The following is a 19,693-nucleotide window of genomic DNA, read 5'->3' as shown; positions in this document are numbered from 1 at the left end:
TTCATGCTCTACATCAGCTTCAGCTCTCTTCCTGTGGCACTCGAGGTAGACCTTGTGACATGTCCACCTGCCACTTCGGGTGAGGGGTACAGTAAAGGAGGCAAAGTCCCTACCACTTATTAGAAACATGAGAAGAGAAAAATGTCCTTGGACTTGCTTTAGTGTTCTAATTGGCAAATATGCAGAAAGCCTGACACTCTTGTATGCTGAAGTGAAAATGAACCTCTAATCCAAGATCCAAAATTCTCTAATACAAGATATTAAAACCTGCAATATGCATTAGGTAATTTCAGCTAAAACTCATAATTTTCTGGTGTTCTCTGACTGGACGTTAGACAGAAAAGACTAAACCAATTGGAGTAACATTATTCAAGTGTGGCAGAAAGCTGGAAATCAGGAGGCCTGAAATACAAAGGTAAATGCATTACTGAGGCATATTCCCCTGGCCCTGAGGTACGCAGGCAAAGAGGTCAGTCACACTTTACTGGGAGACAGAGTCAAAGTGGATGCAAGGCTTCGAGACAATATTTAACAGAGGAACGTGGTGATTCATTTATCAGTTCAGAAATCCCAAGTACAAAACTTCAAGATATAAGAAGGATCAAAGTATATAATGTATATGATTCAATTTAAAAATTCTTAGATAATAGTAATCTAGATTACAACAGTAAAAAAATCAAATTACGTTCATATGAAACTTTTATAAAATGAAATCAAATCCATTTTTATGAAATTTTATAGTACAATTATTTTCTAATGGGTCTTTTCTTAGGTCACAGTATTTATAATTCCATTTACATCTGTATAATTTTTCAAATCAAAAAACAAAAGGAAGTCAATAGAAATCTACATTTTCACTTGCAAAACTCCCTTCAGTTTCCAGGCCAGTAATACAAGATGATGTCAGCTTGTCCTCCAGACATGGACTGCTCCCAAAGATCCCCAGTTTACGGAGCATGCAGGCCTCTACTCATTAGGAACGCTTTTTGGTTTGGCTCACGTTTCAAGAAATTCTGGAGCATGTCCATGCCGTCCATAGATCCCCCAGGTTTCAGGATTAGGTTTCTGTATTTCATTCCAACCTGATAAAATAAAACATGCCTAATAATTCATGGTTATAGCAATTTCCCAAACCTCTAGATATGAAAGAGAAGAGAAAAAGGGACTTCAGCTTTGTCTGGATGTTCCCCCTCACCTAGACTGCAGCTCTGTATTATTTATTTACTTTGGTAGCTAAGAGATCTGGAGCTTAGACCTTGGTCTTCCACACTTCCCTTTATTGCTGTCTTGTCTCCTTAGACTCTTAGCAGCATGCTGACTATGTGAGCAAACAGACAAACAAAAAATAGCCAAATGGAAGATAGAACAGGCTCTTATTTGCCACCCCATTCCAAATGCGATTTCAAAAGGGTTAGTAAAGCAAGTGTTCAATTAGGCTACAAACAGGGGTTCAGTATACCTGGAAACAGTAGCCCAGCTACTGTCAAAATGGCTTCTGCTATATTTTTATGAGGGGCTCATTAAAAAAACCCTTTTTCCTTATGGATGGGGGTAAGGCAACAGCACATGTCCCATGGTGTAGGGTAGGACATTTCTGTGGGCCCAGCATGGGGAAGGAGGACCTTTGTAAAGTTTTCTTTGGGGACAAGGTCTGGAATTTTAAAACACATCATAGTTCCTCTGCCTTTATTTACACACATACATGAGCAGATAAAGCAAAATAAAACAACTGTAATTCAGTATCAGCATTATTCAATATTTTCACCGTCCTTTTAGGAAAGAAAGGCAAGACAATTCAGTGAAGCCTAATTCTAAACCTACGCATAAAATAGTTCACAGAGTAACACTCAAATTTATATCCATTATATCATTTGAACAATCACTAATAGTCTCTCCAAGTACATAAATAGCTTGAGAATTTCTGGAGACAAAAGTAATCTCATTTTTGATTTATGACAATGATTCTGCCTGGTACAACCATCAGAGATAAGTCTAGTCAAACTGTTAAGGAAAATAAAATGTTGATGAATGAAATCCACCAGGTTAGATACAAACCTACTTAATGTTTTACAAGGGTTGTAAAATCAAAACTTTCCGGGTTATCTTTTAGTTATAAACAGAAATAATCTTCAACTTATTAATGATCTACAGGCGAAGAGCTAACTTCACAGATGGGCCTTCATCAGGAGTAAACAATTAGTCAAAGTTACTTCCTATAAACTCTAGAGAGCACTGTCCAGTAGAAATATAATGTGGTCCATATATATCTTTAAATGTTCTAGTAATTGCATTAAAAAAGGGAGGAAAATAGGTAAAAAGTAATTTTAATGAAATATTTTATTTAAACCAGTATATCTATAATGTTATCATTTCAACATGTATCAATATAGACTGCTACTGAGATTTATTTTTTGTGGTATTCTTCAAAATCTAGTGTGTTTTTTATATTTACAGCACATCTCAATTCAATTCTTCAGAAGCACTGGCCACATTTCAATGGCTCAGTAGCTACATGTGGCTATTATACAGGTCTGGGGCCTAGTGAGTAGCAATCTTGTTGCCTTATTTACAAGCTTTGAGTAAATTTTCTTAAAAAGTGCGGGCCTGTAATCACTGATATTGGACTTCCTGAAAACCCTGGTAATGACAGTTTAGAGCTCGATCTAATTTTGTTTAGAAAAAAAAAAAAAGATATGTCATTTCTTGCTTGGTCTGCATCAATTAATTACTGTTAGAGTAGCGATATAGAACCTAAAATATGAGTGATGACTATTCTCATCATAGACTTTATTATTCTAAGAAGTAGCAGATCAGAGCTCTTGAGCCCAACACAGCTTACCCCGCTTCCCTTTCTTTCATTGCCCAATGTGTCTAAAGTTGACCAGTGTTAGATTAGTGGGTGGGGTAAGGAAGGGCAGTTATCTCTGGACAAAGCAGTATAGGAAGAACTTAGAAAATGTGAATTAAATTGATCTGAATGATAAAAATATTTTAAACCACTTATTACGGAAAAATTAATAGTAGAGAGAACAGTATAGTGAACCCTCTTGTACCTATCATGTAACCTCAATTATTAATATTTACCTGCAGAAATTCTTTTTTTTTTTATTTATAAATTTTTTTTTTTTTAAAGGGATTTTTTTTTTTTTTTTAATTTTATTTATTTATTTATTTATGGCTGTCTTGGGTCTTCGTTTCTGTGCGAGGGCTTTCTCCATTTGTGGCAAGTGGGGGCCACTCTTCATCGCAGTGCGCAGGCCTCTCACTATCGCGGCCTCTCTTGTCGCGGAGCACAGGCTCCAGACGCGCAGGCTCAGTGACTGTGGCTCACGGGCCCAGCTGCTCCGTGGCATGTGGGATCCTCCCAGACCAGGGCTCGAACCGGTGTCCCCTGCATTGGCAGGCGGATTCTTAACCACTGCGCCACCAGGGAAGCCCCTACCTGCAGAAATTCTTAATGCTCAAGATCTGAGAGTCTTTTATTTATTAAAAAGACATACTTCATTGCACAAATATTATAGGAACAGTAATGAAAATTTAAATAAAGTAAAAAAAAATTATCACCAAAATGTGGACATCTGCCAGAATATTCTCATTTTGTACAGAGAACTGTAGATGTTGGTAGTAAAGAAAAGCAAGCGTTAGAGGAGCTGCATGTAGCAGTGAAGAGCCAGCTCATGCCTCCTCTGCCGTAAAATCACTGTGGAGCAGGGCACCGTTTGGTCTCACAATATGTGGCTCAAGGCAGTGCAAGTCCTCCCCTGTTTATAGCTCCAAACAAGTTGATTCAATTTCCTGAATTACAGAGCAATCGTCTTTTAATAGTTTCATTTCCTTTGCAATGAAGTTTGGAGGAGAGTTTAAGAGTCATTTTGGTAATCGGATCTTGCTTTTCTTTTAAAAAAAAAAAAAAAAGTTAAGCAAATTTGTGTGTTAGGAAGGTACTGGCTTCTCTGGGCGAGAGAACACTGTTTGGGAGACATATGCCACAGGTGGAAGGAGTCTTTGCTGTGAATTGTTCTACTCTGTTTATATAATTAAGGAACTGTAACGCTGAGCAAAGCAGGAAGAGAAGCTCTAAGGCAACCACTAAAAGTTTTCATGCTAAAAAAATCGTTCAGGGGGATCTGCATAGCGCAGGAGCTCCTCTTAGTTCAGGGAAGGAAAATCAGCAGCAGCCACCTCTGTGGTTTTTACTCCTGGAAGGTTAACATGTATCTTTTGGCAACTGTGCAAGTCCTCTCTAACACTGATGTTTTCTTTCCTTCTTTTCTTTTTCTTTATCTATTTATTTTAAAAATTTTATTTATTTTTGGCTGTGTTGGGTCTTTGTTGCTGCGCGCCGGCTTTTTCTAGTTGTGGTGAGTGGAGGCTACTCTTCGTTGTGGTGTGCGGGCTTCTCCTTGCGGTGGCTTCTCTTGTTTCGGAGCACGGGCTCTAGGTGTGTGGGCTTCAGTAGTTGTGGCATGTGGACTCAGTAGTTGTGGCTCGCGGGCTCTAGAGCGCAGGTTCAGTAGTTGTGGTGCATGGGCTTAGCTGCTCCACGGCATGTGGGATCTTCCCGGACCAGGGCTCGAACCTGTGTCTCCTGCATTGGCAGGAGGATTCTTAACCACTGTGCCACCAGGGAAGTCCCTCTTTTCCTTTTTTTAAAAATGTTCAGATGATTGATTGATTGATTGATTGATTGATTGCCAGGCCATGCAGCAATGTGGGGTCTTAGTTCCCTGACCAGGGATCGAACCTGTGCCCCCTGCAGTGGAAGCATGGAGTCCTAACCACTGGACTGCCAGGAAATTCCCCAACACTGATGTTTTCTAAAGCAGGATCAGGAGTTTTGGAGTCAGGCCCAGGTTTGAATCTCAGCTTCATCCTCACCTATGTGGCCTTGGGCCTTGGTTTCCTTACCTGTAAAGTGGGAATATGCCTACCTCCCTCAGTGTATGAGGAATTAGAGGAGATGATTTTAGTGCCTTGCCTGCTCCCTAGAATCATTCCTGCCATATGGTGGTATTCAATAAACCTGAGTAGTCATCCATCCCTCCTTTCATTTCCCTTCTCCTCACACCGCCCCTAAGTTCAGTCACTTATACACAGTCAGGGAAACAAATGCATTCCTGTTTTCAGCATTTCCTTAAAATTAGTTCTGTCTCCTAATAAAGCTAGAAAAAAGCACAAGAGATTTCATCTCCACTATTAGTATAAAATAGAATATATAGTTCAGTAGGAATATTAAGAAGAGACAAGGCACTCATTTTATGCAAGAATCTATGCCCTTTATTTGAGGTAATATTTTAAGAGCAATCATAATTATCCGAATGAAGGACACCCATCATCTACCAACAATGAGAACACATAAATTGGGAAACAGATTGGGTCTCCTGCCATCTCTGGCTTCTCTGAAGGAGCACATGCAAGCTCCCACAGCCTTCCAACCCTCCCTTCTTTCTCCTTCCTCTTGTGACAGACGGGGAGTGGAGCCAGGTATCTCCTTCCTACACTGAGTAACAAGCAACAGGGCAGAAAGCATCCTCCCAAGGACAGGTGATGACGATCAGGCACCTCCCAGCCTCACCAGCTCGCTTTTAAAGTGGACTTTGAAACCTTTCCTTCCGCAACTCATCTGTAAACTCCTTTCCAACAGCACATACTTTGTTTTTTATGAGTGAGGGTGGGGAGGTTGAGGGCAGAAAAAGGATACCTTTGACAACATACAGGAAGGAGGGAGAGAGTGAAAGATTGGTGGTGATGGAAACAAAGAATGGTGGTAGGAATCTTCCCTTGAGTGAAAGAGGTCTTCTGGAAACCTTAAGCGAAGTTTCAATTTGTGAGGATGGAAGAATAAATAATTATGGGGAGGGAGGAGATCTGGACAAAAAAGGCACCCTGGGAAGTCGTGTGTAGTAGGGGGACAGACGAGTGGAAGCAGTTGGAGCAACTACCAGTTGGGCCCAATAATAGTTAAATGTTCTGAAGCAGAGGATGAACACCAAGATGAACAAAACAGTTCCTATTACAAGAGCCTTATGATCTAGGAGGTGAGATAAAGAAATAGACAGTTAACAAGGCAGATTATTAGAGCTCTAAGAGAAACACAAAGAAGGGCTGTAGGAACACAAAAAGGAAGAAAAACTGCTTCCAGCTGGTTGGGATTCAAGGCTTAGAAGGTCTGGCATTGTAAATATTCAAAAAGTAGGTTGGAAATCAATCCCATTTCCTTCCTTTGTCCCTTAAATCAGGCAAAATTTAATGCTGTTAGAAAAGGTTGAAGTGTAAGAAAAATCAGCTTTGGGGTGGTAGACCGGGAAGCTGAAGCAGAATTTAATCCATTTGTAAGGACCGTCAGGAGAGGAATTTCATATTCTCTCTTAGCAACATATTACAGCAGGAATTGGTCCTAGGATTCTGTTTGAAGAGTCCTGGAATACTTAGCTTTATAAAACACTTTCTGTCAGGTAATTCTTTTCCTTATTTAACCAAGATTCTTCCTATGTTTCTGTGTCTGTTATTGAATGAAAGATCTAGCTCCTTCCATATGGCATTGTGGATAGTTACACTTAACTGTCTTGACTTTCTCAGTATTCCTTTCTGCATGTGATACTTGCTTGTATTTCTTCTTCACTGATGGAAAAAAACAAAGCTTAGCAATTACTCTAAATGCAGAAGAGGAGGAACATCATTCTAGCTTAACAATATAATTGCCTTTGAATCCACAGTGTCTATTACCTTTTAGGAAAATTTCCCACAATGAAGTTGCCTTATAAAAAGAAATGGCCTGGGCTTCCCTACTGGTGCAGTGGTTAAGAATCCGCCTGCCAATGCAGGGGACACGGGTTCGAGCCCTGGTCTGGGAAGATCCCACATGCTGCAGAGCAACTAAGCCCGTGAGGCACAACTACTGAGCCTGCGCTCTAGAGCCCACAAGCCACAACCACTGAAGCCCGTGCGCCACAACTACTGAAGCCTGCGCTCCTGGAGCCCGTGCTCCACAAGAGAAGCCACCACAATGAGAAGCCTGCACACTGCAACGAAGAGTAGCCCCCGATTGCTGCAACTAGAGAAAGCCCGCCCGCAGCAACGAAGACCCAACGCAGACAAAATTAATTAATTAATTAATTAATTTTTAAAAAAAGAGAAAAAAAGAAATGGCCCTAGTTAAAATGCCCTCATTCTTTCAACACTACGATTAGCTGCTAGATTTTGAAACTACATTTGGCAACCTTAAAGTGCTCCTGAAAGAGCTAGAGTTTGCTGGAAAATGTTACTCCCAAGCAGCTCCCTTCCATAGTTATTTAAGAGATGAGTTGGAAAAGTAAAAGGTACGTCTGTTGAGACAACTTCTCCATGTTTACTAGAAAAGAAGGCTTTAGGTAATATTTAACAAACTAATTAAACAGTCAAGATGTTACACCTATTTACTATGAAGAACATAGAAAATTACAGATAAAACCAGAGGTAGCAAACTTTTAGGCTATTACAGGTAAGTGGCCAGTTCTAACACTTTGATAGAGGCCATCAAAACAATAAAAACGATTGTACTGTAAAATATTCTATTGCTAACATTTGATATTCAGAAGGCTGCAGGTTTGTATTTGACCCGTCCCATTACTGTTTCCCCAGTGAGTAGCACACTTTCTACAGTTCTGCTTGTTAAGATCTGAAATGGTTCTCAACCAGACCCTGGGCTTTGCAGGATGGTAAGAGGTTACAGAAGGAGGGCCTGGAGGTGTTCTTTTGTCGATACTAATGACCATGAACAATAATGTCAACAACACATGATCTTTCAGCCCCCGGCCTCTCTAGAGCTGGGGACTAAGAAGAGCAGGCACTGACTCCTTGAAGGGGCATCCTGTTATCTTCTCAAAATGCTCCAAATATACACTAGGGAGTGTGAGGGGCCTTGAGACAACAAAGTCTGCATGATATATTGTGACTGCTCTGATTCCCATGACTTCAGACCAAATTCAGTATTTCTTTATACCACAAAAATTCTTTCCCTTCATCACAACATAGTTGTAATAATGACTGAAGTTTTTTGTAGAACAGGATTGTTATTCCAAAGTGTTAATTTTAAATAAATGGATATTTGAATTGTGTAAATTGGGTGTTATTTTAGAGCAAACATTTGTAAAAATAAAAAAAAATTAAAACAAAACCAAACAAGCAGTACACTGTAGGAGGGAATAGAATGGCTATTTAAAAAGCTGTTCCTGGGCTTCCCTGGTGGCGCAGTGGTTAAGAATCCACCTGCCATGCAGGAGACACGGGTTCAAGCCCTGGTCCAGGAAGATCCCACATGCCGCGGAGCAACTAAGCTTGTGTACCACAAATACTGAGCCTGAGCTCTAGAGCCCGCGAGCCACAACTACTGAAGCCCATGCGCCTAGAGCCCGTGCTCCGCAACAAGAGAAGTCACCGCAATGAGAAGCCTGCACACCACAACGAAGAGTAGCCCCCGCTCACCGCAACTAGAGAAAGCCCGCGCACAGCAATGAAGACCCAACGCAGCCAAAAATAAATAAATAAATAAAAAATAAAAAGCTATTCCTGTAACTGCCACAGCAGTGAAGAGCGTGAGGGTGGGTGCAATGGGATTCTCCTTGGCCACTGGAGCCAGACTCACTATCGCTGTGACAGCAGGGGAGCAAGAAATGACATGATAGTCCAGAGTATTTAATAGGAAGGAAAAAAGAAGGGATTCAAGCCAGCTTCCTGGCATAAGATGAGTAATAATACATAGTACAGCTGAATTCAGAATTTTAGTAAAACTGAAAACTGTTTTAAACATCACAAGGCAACAACTCCAAGTTGTAGGGAATCTTGCTTTCTCCACATTCAACCCAGCCCTTTTGTCTGAATTAAGAGTAGGCTGGCTGCCTGCCAAGCTGTGAAGCCTGAGAAAACAGGAGGTACATAGAAGCATAATGGCAGGGATCGCTCCTGCTGGACCTGCAAGTTCCTTGGGATCCACTGGGATCAGTACTTTGGCTGTTACCTTGACAGCCGGAAGAGGAGAGGAGACAGTGGAGGCTCCTGGGGATGTGGTCATGTGAGCGGACCAGGGGCGGTGAAAGAGGTGCTGTAGCAATTACGCCAGGAAGCCTCGCCAACTACTAAGAGTGAGTGGAGGTCATAATTGTACCTCTGCATATCTGGACCTTGTGTCTCTCTAAACATTGTTTTCTGATTTCTACAATAATTCATGCTCTATGTAAAAATATGAAAAAGCTCCATAAAAAGTACAGAAAAATATTTAATACTCAGAAACTTACCACTCAAAGATAACAACTGACAACATTTTGATGTACTTTTTTTTCTGAATGTATATTTTAAAATCAAAATTTGCGTTCTATGGTGTAAAATATTTTATAACCTGATTTTTTTCATTTTGTATAATAGTTATATTAAACATTCCAGACACAAGAAAAAGCTTATTGAAACCCTTACCCCATGCCCAAGTTCACTCTTCTGTTCAGAGAATGGAAAGATCACTTCTGATTTCGATGATCTGGAAGATTTCATTTGAATAGGGCCTTTATGAATGGTACAATTTTGGACAGGCATAGACAAGGAAGGCATACGTTTTAGTTTTAGGTGGAAGAAGTACAATGAATAAATTTGTGAAGGAGGAAAGACGCAAGGGAACATACAAATTTGGCTGACACACTGGGAGTTCTGGGAAGTGCAGAGGGATTTGTTTGCAAAGCTAAGGGCTGTGACAAAGAGAGGAATACCAAGAAGCAGAAAGTAAAACAAAAGGTAGATGAGGGCCTTTGGGAGTTGGCTATTGGATCATCAGTGGTAGGTAACTCTGGAGGGAGGGTAACTTTCCAGTTCAGTTGGTGGAGGCAAAAGCCAGGAAACAGAGGTTTGCAGAAACTGTTTCTTACACCAAGAGAGTAGGCTGTGAAAGGAAGCACAATTGAGTAGTAGCACTGAGATTATCAGAGTCAGTGGTAAGTTTTTTTCCTGAGATGGCAAACCAGTAAGTCTTAGAATTATAGACATGTCTCCTGAGATAGGAGGAAAGAAGATAAATATTGAAGTACAGAAAGAGAAAGAAAGATGAAGGTACTCACTTTCAATAATCTTAATGTTCTTAGTACAGATGAGAGAGCATCTGCTGAGAGAGAGAGAGAGGGTGGGGACCCCAATAAGGTAAGTAGAGCAGGACTGTGGAGTCACACTGGGGGTCCAATGCAGGTTCGACAGCGTGACTCTGCAGTGGGGCATTAAGTGGAGCCGCACGATCTTCCCCAGAAGACTGAATCCCAAGGTCACCATCTCTAAACGAGACGGTAGAGGAATCCAGGGCTGGGCACTGGCTGAAGGTCATGCAGGAGTCAGGGTATTTATGAGAACAAGTTAGTGGTTGATCGTTGTAAGTGGGGTGGCCAGGGAATGGAAGGAGACTTACAGGGACCTAACAGCCTGGGTAGGGTGGGACTGAAGATGCAGGGATTGGAAAGGTTAGTCTATAGAATGTAAGTGTCCTGGAGGTGGTGTTTTGGGGGCGAAGGGTGGGGGGAAGGGACGGTGGCCTAAATTACATCAGTGTCTTTCAGTGCATATGTGTAAGGTAGTATGCAATCTAGAAACATAAAGTCTGGAGAACAAGTCAGTTGGTTGAAATAAGCACAGAGAACCTGATTTTGATAACTTGTTCTTCTAATTTCTAAATCAAACAGAAGGAAAAACACACTGGAAAATCCATCAGCCCTAGAGATAATCTGACAGCTGAGTCTTCAGCAAGAGTGGAGACTGAGGGGCTGTAACTCAGGAAGGTCTGGCTGGCAGCCACCTGGCAGTCAATTCACTGTACTCAGAAAGGAACGGCTCAGGTTAATGAAGCAGCTTAAATTACTTAAAGGCATTTAGGTTACAAACCATGTAGTAGGCGGCGCATGCCAATCACAGAAAAAAGGGTGCCTTCCACCGCAAATACATAATGAAAGTGTGTAGAGCGTATCAGAACATAGGCAGACCATTTATATCAGGAAGGAGTTTACCTTTCTTTCCCAACCTCCCATAAAACTAAAACACTGTATGGCACATGTCAAAACTGGCAGCTGTAAATGCTCAAATGCATAAACAAAGCTTTGAATTTTAATTATGCAATATATTGGAATGTTAATAAGCAAGAAAATGCAGTAGGGTTTTTCTTTAACTTATAGGATTAATCACTTACACAAAGCAACTTAATGATGTATGATGATGTGAGAAGATGCCAGACTTTAAAGTTAAAATTTTTTATCAGATCTCTTCCTCTAAAAATCTAGGTGTGATAAATATGTTTTTTACTAGGAGTTAAAGGGGAGGGGGCAACTACAGAAGTAACAAAAGGAGGAAAAAAAATACAATACCTCTGGATTCATTATCCCTTCTTCTTTAAAACAGCTGTAAAACATGTCCATGGAAAATACTTCACTCCAAAGATATCCGTAATATTGGCCATCATATCCCCCTGCCAAATGTCCAAAAGTTGCTGGCATATTTGTGTCTTTAAAGAAAGATACATTTCAATCAATGTGACGGCAAATGTTAAATAGCAGGTTCTCAGCTAGCTAAGGTTTCCCTATGGGGAGTCCAGCTGTGGGAGGAGACAGTGATAGGTCCTCACCTCTAGTACTCCCTGAGTTTATGGGTGCCGTTGGCCAAGATGTTTACAAACTTCTCTCCTATGACAGCTCCACCTCAGAGCCGGTTTCGGCCCTAAGCTCTGGAATGACTAACAATAGTTTCAGAGGCTTTGTCCACACCTATCAGACAACTCACTCCTTTCTTATCCCTTAGACACATATGTGTCTTACAAATACTCTAATAATATTAAGCCTACTCTTTGTCACACCTATTTATATCTGAAACGTATCAGTATGGCACTTATTTGAGGTTCATAATTACTGAAAAAGAATTCTTTACGTGAAGAGCTAAAAAGGTCTTACCAATTCAATCTACCTCTAGGGCTACTTTACAAAAGGATTTTGTCAAAGTGGCCTGAGGCACCAAGTTGCTGTTCAGTCTACTAGAAACAGATCACAAAAGGAAGCGAGCAGCCTGGATGAACTCAACGGACTATTCTGACCTTTAATATCGCTATAAAATGTGACTGACTCAATTAAACAACAATTTCTTTGATGGAAAAAACTCACCTTTCCAACTACGTATACACGTACAGCTACATGTTTGCTTAAAATATACAAATATAAACGTAACATAGCCTATGTCTGAGCATATCCCACCCACTCACATGAATCTCATAAATAATACCAGGTTAGAAACTGCTAGTCAAACTGCCTTAACTGACCTCAGAAGCAGAATCAGACACAAGGTAGAAGCTTGTGCCTTTCTCTCAAACTGCCCCTTCTGGCAACATCTTACCGAAACCCTAGGGAAGTCACGGTGCATACAGGGAGGGCAGAGCCAGGCGGTGCTGCCAAACGCAGTGGCTTTCTCTGCTCTGGGGTGGAGGCCGACTGCTCACGCCTGATCACACTAAAATGCTGCAAAGCTGGCGCCGCCTCCCCTTCAAGCACATTTGGACAGGATAACTCTGAGGACAGAGTATGCTGACCTGAAAGTCATGGCCTGATTTCAGAAATCAGAAACAAATTATATTAGGCAACCTGCCTGACAAACTCTACCTTCTCTGGCAGTGTTAGGAGTATACCCTGTGCTTCACAGGAAGAGTGAACTTTTAGTGATCGTATTTACGTACCTGGAGTAGCTGCAACACCTAAAATTTCTGTGCAGTATTTGGCATATTCACTTGCAGCATCCAGCGAAGTGTTGGTATGGAGAGACTGATCAACTTTGCTCAAAACAATCTGGCGTAAGGTCAGGAGACCTGATAACATAAGAATGTTGGACATGTTTTGGAGAAGAGAGAACTACGTGTTCTGACCATAGATCATAGATTTCAAAAACTGATTCCTGTAGTACTCATTGCAAAATCGGAGCAAGACATCTCATTCTATTTAAGATTTTAAAGGAGATGTATTTTTTTTTTCTTGGACATAATTTCAGGGTTCAGTATTCCAATATACGTAGCAGTCTTCCCTTCTCATATTAACACTCTGGGGGTACTATCATTACAAAAGACAAAATAAGTTCTATAGAAGAAGATGCAGCAGGCCTCTTGCCTTCTGAGATGGCCCACACTCAGTCCGTGGAGAGTGTCTCTCTCATGGCCGCTCTCACTTTCTGAGACGACCCCATGCTCTGGTGCCGCTCTTGCCTTTTGAGACGGTCCACATTCTGTCTATGGAATGTGTATCTCTCTAAATAAATCCACTTCTTACCTAAAAAAAAAAAAAAAAAAAAAAAAAAAAAAGATGCCACCAATTCTCCATTAAGCAATTCTAGTTTATTTTCTAAAATTATTAAGTCATACCTGTATTGACCAGTCTAGAAGCCACAAGTTTTTCAAGCAGATCATCTGTAATAGGGCTTCCATCTTTATAATGTTTTGACAGTCTTCGGAGGGAATCAGCATCCCACACCCAATTTTCAAGCATTTGTGATGGCACCTCTACGAAGTCAGTTTCCACATTTGTTCCACTAAATCGTGCAAAGTCGGTCTAAAAAGTAAACATAAAGGTCTTTTTTAAAAAGCACTGAATGAAAACTACATATATGATGAATTATAATTAAGACTCACCAAAACTTAAGTCAGAATCAGAGTCAACTGCTTCTTTGAATGGTTAGGATAACCTCAAATTTAAATGAAAATAAAACACAGTAGCCAAGCAGCCTGAAAAATAACCCCCGAATACCCTATATTAAACTAATATTTCATTCTTTTGAATCACAGAACACACTTGAAACAATCATTAAGAAATCATAACTGAAAAAAATCAGTCTAAGTTAAAAGAAGCCTTAAGCTTTGAAAGTAAAAGTATTTTAGAAGAATTTCCCATTAGAATTCCCTGGCAGTCCAGTGGTTAAGACTCTGTGCTTTCACTGCTGAGGGCGTGGGTTAGATCCCTGGTTGGGGAACTAAGATCCCACAAGCCATTCAGCGTGGCCAAAAAAAAAAAAACCAAAAGGAATTTCCCATTAAAAATGAAGAGATCCATAATCTAAGACAATCTCTCCCTAGCTCCCCTTTCTATTTGCATATTTTTGTTTACTCAATACATGCCTTTCTGGGGAATTCATCAGTCTATTATTTAACTACTCAAGTTTTCACCTAAATCAGTTAAAGAGTTAAATTACAACATTACAGACAGATGCCCTTTTCATGTGTGTGGTGTTTTGTGTTCTAAACTTTATATAAGTGTTTCTAAGACAACCGTGTTGTAGAAAGCCAGAGTTGTACCTCTCAGATTGGGTAGAAGATGTTACCTTAAAACAAGAAGCCCCTTCAGTGGGATTTAGCACTATAATAGTTGGCAAGTGAGGTGAGTTAAATGCAGCTATGAGAAAAGAGAAACAACTGATATACTCAGAAGTTAAAGTACCCACTGTAAAAATAAGGGACTTATTCTGAGGGTGTGGGCTAAGTGTTAAAAAAAAAGTTTTATTTAAAAAAGGAAAGTTTAGTAAATTGTTGAATCAGATGTTAGAAAGCTCTTGAGCAGAAAGATGGGAATTCACTAGACAGGCTGGTGTTTTTCAACCTTCACACCGTCCAGATAACTCATGTAAAATTGCCATTGGCAGAGGAATATTTAGCATTTACCCAACTGGGTCAGCAGCAGAATGGGGGTTATTCTGTTATCTTTCCCTGAACCTCTGTCCTGTTTCCCTATTTAGACGCTTCACATCCCAGTCTTCTCTCTCTGACTTCATCATCCCTGGGGCTCTAAATGGAAGGAAGGGAAAGGAAGGGGACTTAACCACTGGAGAAGGCAGCAGATTGGTTGCCAAATCAGCAGCAAATAACCATTCTGTTTTTGGCCCAGGGCAGAGGCACAGATGTCAACGCCACCTCACATTCTGCCTTCCTCTCTTTATGAAAAAAATGTTTTGCTTGACTTCCTATTATAATTGTGCTGATTCTAGATATGAAGAGCTGCAACTACTGAAGGGCCAAGGGAAACTAAATTCACTAGGCACTGGAATTAGGTAACCTCTGTTTGAGGACAGATAAATAATTTTTTATCCCAATAAAAAATTCTTACAGGGAAAGAGTCAAGGACTCCAGAAAAATGAGTATTTTGCCACTTTCTTGTATATAATCTTCTAAAAATAACTACATCTAACATTATAGATGAAATAATTTTATACAATAATTATAATAGCCAACATCTATGGAGACTTTACTATGTCAGGCATTTTGCTAGGCTCTTTGCATGGATTATCTGATTCAAATTCCAAAACAATTGTATAAAGCACTGTAATCTCCATTTATGAGATAAGGAAATTGAGCTATACTGAGATTAATGGTAGAACTAGGATTTTAAACCTGGTGGTCGGACTACAGAACCCCAATTTTAACCACAAGTGTTACTTTACCGCTCTATCTCAGAGAAAAATCAAAGAAAAAAAGGCTAAATTACAATGTGACAAATTGATGAAATCATCTTGGATCTAGTCTTACATCAAACTTGCCTTTATGTGAATAGTAAAAGTGAGGTTTCAGTGTGCTTCCTTAAAAATCTGATTTCCTCTATATACTGGAAGATTTTTCAAAGATCAAACATGAGATTGAGGTGTAAAGGCCAGCCTTTGTAACCAACTATCCTGGATTTGGGATTCTGTAATACTAACTGCATAGCTTTCTAAATATTATAGTTGTAAAATAAGTAAATAAAGACAAAATCACACCATCAACTATCACTGTACAATATTTTGACAAAAATATAAATTTTGTATATCCTGCTTGTGTGAACATTTTTTGGTTAGTGTTTGCTGATGAGAGGGAAAAATCAACCCCAAATAACAATAAAATGTATGTGCGTATTTGGTGGTGGCGGTGGTATTTCAGAACCTAGAAAAACATGAACAAATGAATAACTCATGAGTTAAAATTAAATTAACACAATTCTGTCACGCAGAGTAGAGAAGAGAGGGCTTATTCTATCTGAAGCCACCCTGTAGTTGGGGAGAGAGCACAGCACATGAATGAACAGACCAACAATGTCTTCTAAAGAACAAAAGGAAATGTTTGCTAGGAGTAAAAGCTAAAAATAACTCTACTGCTTACTAATTTCCCGAAAGTCATGCTGTTTCTCTGTGTGCCCTTTGGGCAATACCATTTAAATATTTTCAAATGAGGAGGACAAAGAACTTACAAAATCCAAAAGCTCAATTTCCAGCAAATAACTGAATTTGAAAGTGCTAAGGAATCCACAGTCAGTCACTGTGTACGTCCACAAAGAAACCACGGGCAAGTCTTAGGATCCAGCAGCCTGATGGGGGCCTGATGTGCAAAACAGCCTGGCTGTGGAATTCCATTACTCATCGATGACCAGCCGGCAAATACCACTCCCCAGTTTTCAACTGTAGGTTCCAAAGAACCCAAGAAGTACTTTATACAGTTTTCAACACGAATAATTCAATGGTGTTGAATATAGTACCTTATGAGCATTATTGCTGCAGGAAATATTTTGACAATAAAAGCCTAGAAAACAAGGTAAACTAGGTTCCTGTCTGGTTAGAAGTTCTCGAGAGGAAGAAAGTCGTCTAAAACTATGAGACTTTTCTATATTATCTTTTTTTTTTTTTTTTTAAATTTATTTTTAATTTTATTTATTTATTTATTTATGGCTGTGTTGAGTCTTCGTTTCTGTGCGAGGGCTTTCTCCAGTTGCGGCAAGCGGGGGCCACTCTTCATCGCGGTGCGCGGGCCTCTCACTATCGCGGCCTCTCTTGTTGCGGAGCACAGGCTCCAGACGCGCAGGCTCACTAGTTGTGGCTCACGGGCCTAGTTGCTCCGCGGCATGTGGGATCTTCCCAGACCAGGGCTCGAACCCGAGTCCCCTGCATTGGCAGGCAGACTCTCAACCACTGCGCCACCAGGGAAGCCCTATATTATCTTTTTAAACAGACAGTCGGATGCCTAAAATATACCCCGTTATAGATTTTTACAACAAATGACTTGATGCTACAGAGATTAATTTCTCAATTGATACAACACAGTGAGAGCTGGAGCAAAATTATATAAACTAAAGCTCAAAAAGTTATGCGAGCTTTAAAGACCAAATCCTATATGGGTTATTGTTCTAATTAAGAGACTGGTTGCTTTTAGCATTTACAAAAAGGCAGTTGCTGAAGTCAATAAGTGTACTGTGCTGAGGAAAAAGAACAGGGCTCAGGAGAGCGGACCTTGGTTGTCTGAGATGATCCCCTACTGATTTCTTAGCAGTCATTCCATGTCCTCTGTCTGATCTACCCCTAAATCCAGGGATGATGAAGTTTAAGTAACAAGGCATTGGAGAAAAAAAGTGCCACTGTCTCCTAGGCTTTGCTATAAACAGAAGGTTAAAGGTCATACTTTTAACTTCACATATACCTAGCAATCACTGGCAATGAAAATAGTAATAAAGAGAACCTGAATAACACTTTGTTAACTTTTACAACAGCCCTATAGTTCCACAGGTCAGTATTACCACCATCATTTAAGACGTGAAGCAACACATTATCTGCAGAAGATTTTTCTTTTTGGCCATGCCACGCAGCTTGTGGGATCTTAGTTCCTCAACCAGGATCGAACCCGGGCCCCAGCAGTGAGAGTGCCGAGTCCTAACCACTGGACTGCCAGGGAACTCCCTGCAGAAGTCTTGAATACTGCACCTTAAATTCACATGCTCACCCCCAAACTGGCTATACGTTCCTGACTACTACTTCTTATACTAAACTACTTCTTTTTAGAGGAAAACAAAAATACTATTCAAACTCAAATGCTAAGAATAACCCTATATGTATGTATACCTAATTAAGAACTGTACCTCCAAAATCCAGCACATGCACAGACAGTTGTAGATGGTCAACTAATCTCTGTGAAATAAGTGAAGCTGTGAGGAGAACGTTTCTGTGTGAAGACCCAACCTCGAACAACTCTGAGAGAGTTCTCTTATTATCATACTTGACCTCTTAGCTTCCCACCCAACATCACCTCTCTACTCTGTCTTCTTTCAATACTTAATCAGTATATCATTTGTATCATTTTACTTAATAATATTCTGGTTTTAATTTTTTAATTGTTACATTTCATATCCTCACACTTAACTCTAAACATTCAAGATACTGTATCTTTTGAACCCCATTCTACCATATCTAATATAACAGGTCAGACACAATAGATACTAACTCTGTTTCTAAGGAGTCAATGAAACATTTCTCTTTTAAACAGATTTTTCTAATTATTAAAAAAAAAATGCAGAAAATACAGTAATGAAATGAAAAAAAAAGTCTCTAAACAGAAATAAACAATGTGTATGCCATCACATTTGGTTTATGACTTCAGCATTTATTCTATGTACAGGTGTCTATGTGCTTGTGTATGTAAAAACAAACACACAAATATTCAAATAAAAAAAATTGGGTCCTGAAAGAAATTGCTCCTAACACTGATGTTGGAAACTGTAATAGTGTGCAGGGTTGGGGGCAGGGAGTAGAGGCTACAAGGTTGTTGATAGGTCTTCAGTGTACTTCAGGACTGAGACCTAAAAGGTCAACTTACACAGAGGGAAATGTGGAACTAGATAAACTCATCATTCCACACAAGTTCACATGAGATTGATTTAGAGGGAATGCGATTTAAGAAACTTGGGAGAAAGAAGTCCATCCAACAGGAATACACACCTGGGAGCCCGAATTCAGATCACATGACATAATGCCGTCTCCACCACAAGGATGGGGGGATGCAAAGAATGGTTACAGGCAATAAAGTAGAGGGGTGAGGAGCACGGTGGTCAGATCTTGGGTGAACATTTAACCTTTCTAAGTCTCAGTTTTTTTCCACTTGGAAATGGGGGCAATAATAGTATAATAATAGAAGTAGACAGGTAAACACACTTCAGAGAACACTATAAGGATAAAATTAATTAATGAATGTAAGGCACTGACTATGATGCCTGGCACATGGTCAGTGCTCAGTGAATCTTGGCTGCTATCATACTTCTTGGCCTACCCAGTTTGCCTGACTGAGCATGATCCTGGCTCGTCTGACCAAACCTGTCCTCGGCTTCCTCCAAGTACCTACTCCTTGGTGTTAATGCTGAAGATAAATGGACCCACGTTTCCCTTCGACTAATCTTCCACCTTTGCCAATACTCTAAACTGCTCATTCTGTTGAACTCCCTGGTGTTCCAGTGGTTAGGACTCTGTGCTCTCACTGCCGAGGGCCCGGGTTCAATCCTTGGTCAGGGATCTAAGACCCCTCAAGCTGTGTGGCTCGGACAAAAAGAAAAAAAAAAAGATACTTTCAAAAATAAATAAATACATAAGTAAAGTGCTCATTCTGCTCCAGCTCCAGGAATCAAACTTCTAAGTAGGCAGTAATCATTAAAACAAAACAAAAATACAAACGTGATGTTTTCCAATCACCTTCCACAGATGTTCCACCCAAAACCCATGGCGGGTAAGCATTTGTGAACTCTTTAAAATCTGAAGGGACAGTGCTTTTCCTCATGGCAATCTTTTCCCCCGCCTCAATTGGACCTGTATGCTACTTATTGATTTCAAAAGAGTTGAATTATATATAAGCATAGTTACAAGAACACTTCAAACGTGTATGGCACTTTATTCT

General features: G+C 40.1%; 1 protein-coding gene across 2 annotated transcripts in view; it reads right to left on the bottom strand.

Annotated features, from left to right (window-relative positions):
* Positions 1-681: 681 nt before the first annotated feature.
* NLN (neurolysin) overlaps positions 682-19,693 on the bottom strand; it is a 97,693-nt gene continuing 78,681 nt past the window's right edge. For both annotated transcript variants that reach the window (XM_036848842.1, XM_036848843.1), the window contains exons 10-13: positions 13,391-13,577; positions 12,716-12,844; positions 11,364-11,500; positions 682-1,082 (exon numbers count right to left, since the gene is read on the bottom strand). In XM_036848842.1, the coding sequence (XP_036704737.1) occupies positions 948-1,082; positions 11,364-11,500; positions 12,716-12,844; positions 13,391-13,577 (588 nt within the window). In that variant the 3' untranslated portion in view covers positions 682-947. The remainder of the gene's footprint in view (positions 1,083-11,363; positions 11,501-12,715; positions 12,845-13,390; positions 13,578-19,693) is intronic.

This window comes from Balaenoptera musculus, chromosome 3 (assembly GCF_009873245.2).
Source record: "Balaenoptera musculus isolate JJ_BM4_2016_0621 chromosome 3, mBalMus1.pri.v3, whole genome shotgun sequence".
Classification (NCBI taxonomy): Eukaryota; Metazoa; Chordata; class Mammalia; order Artiodactyla; family Balaenopteridae; genus Balaenoptera; species Balaenoptera musculus.
Note: the sequence above shows the minus strand (reverse complement) of the source record. Positions and strands in the feature narration are given on the sequence as shown.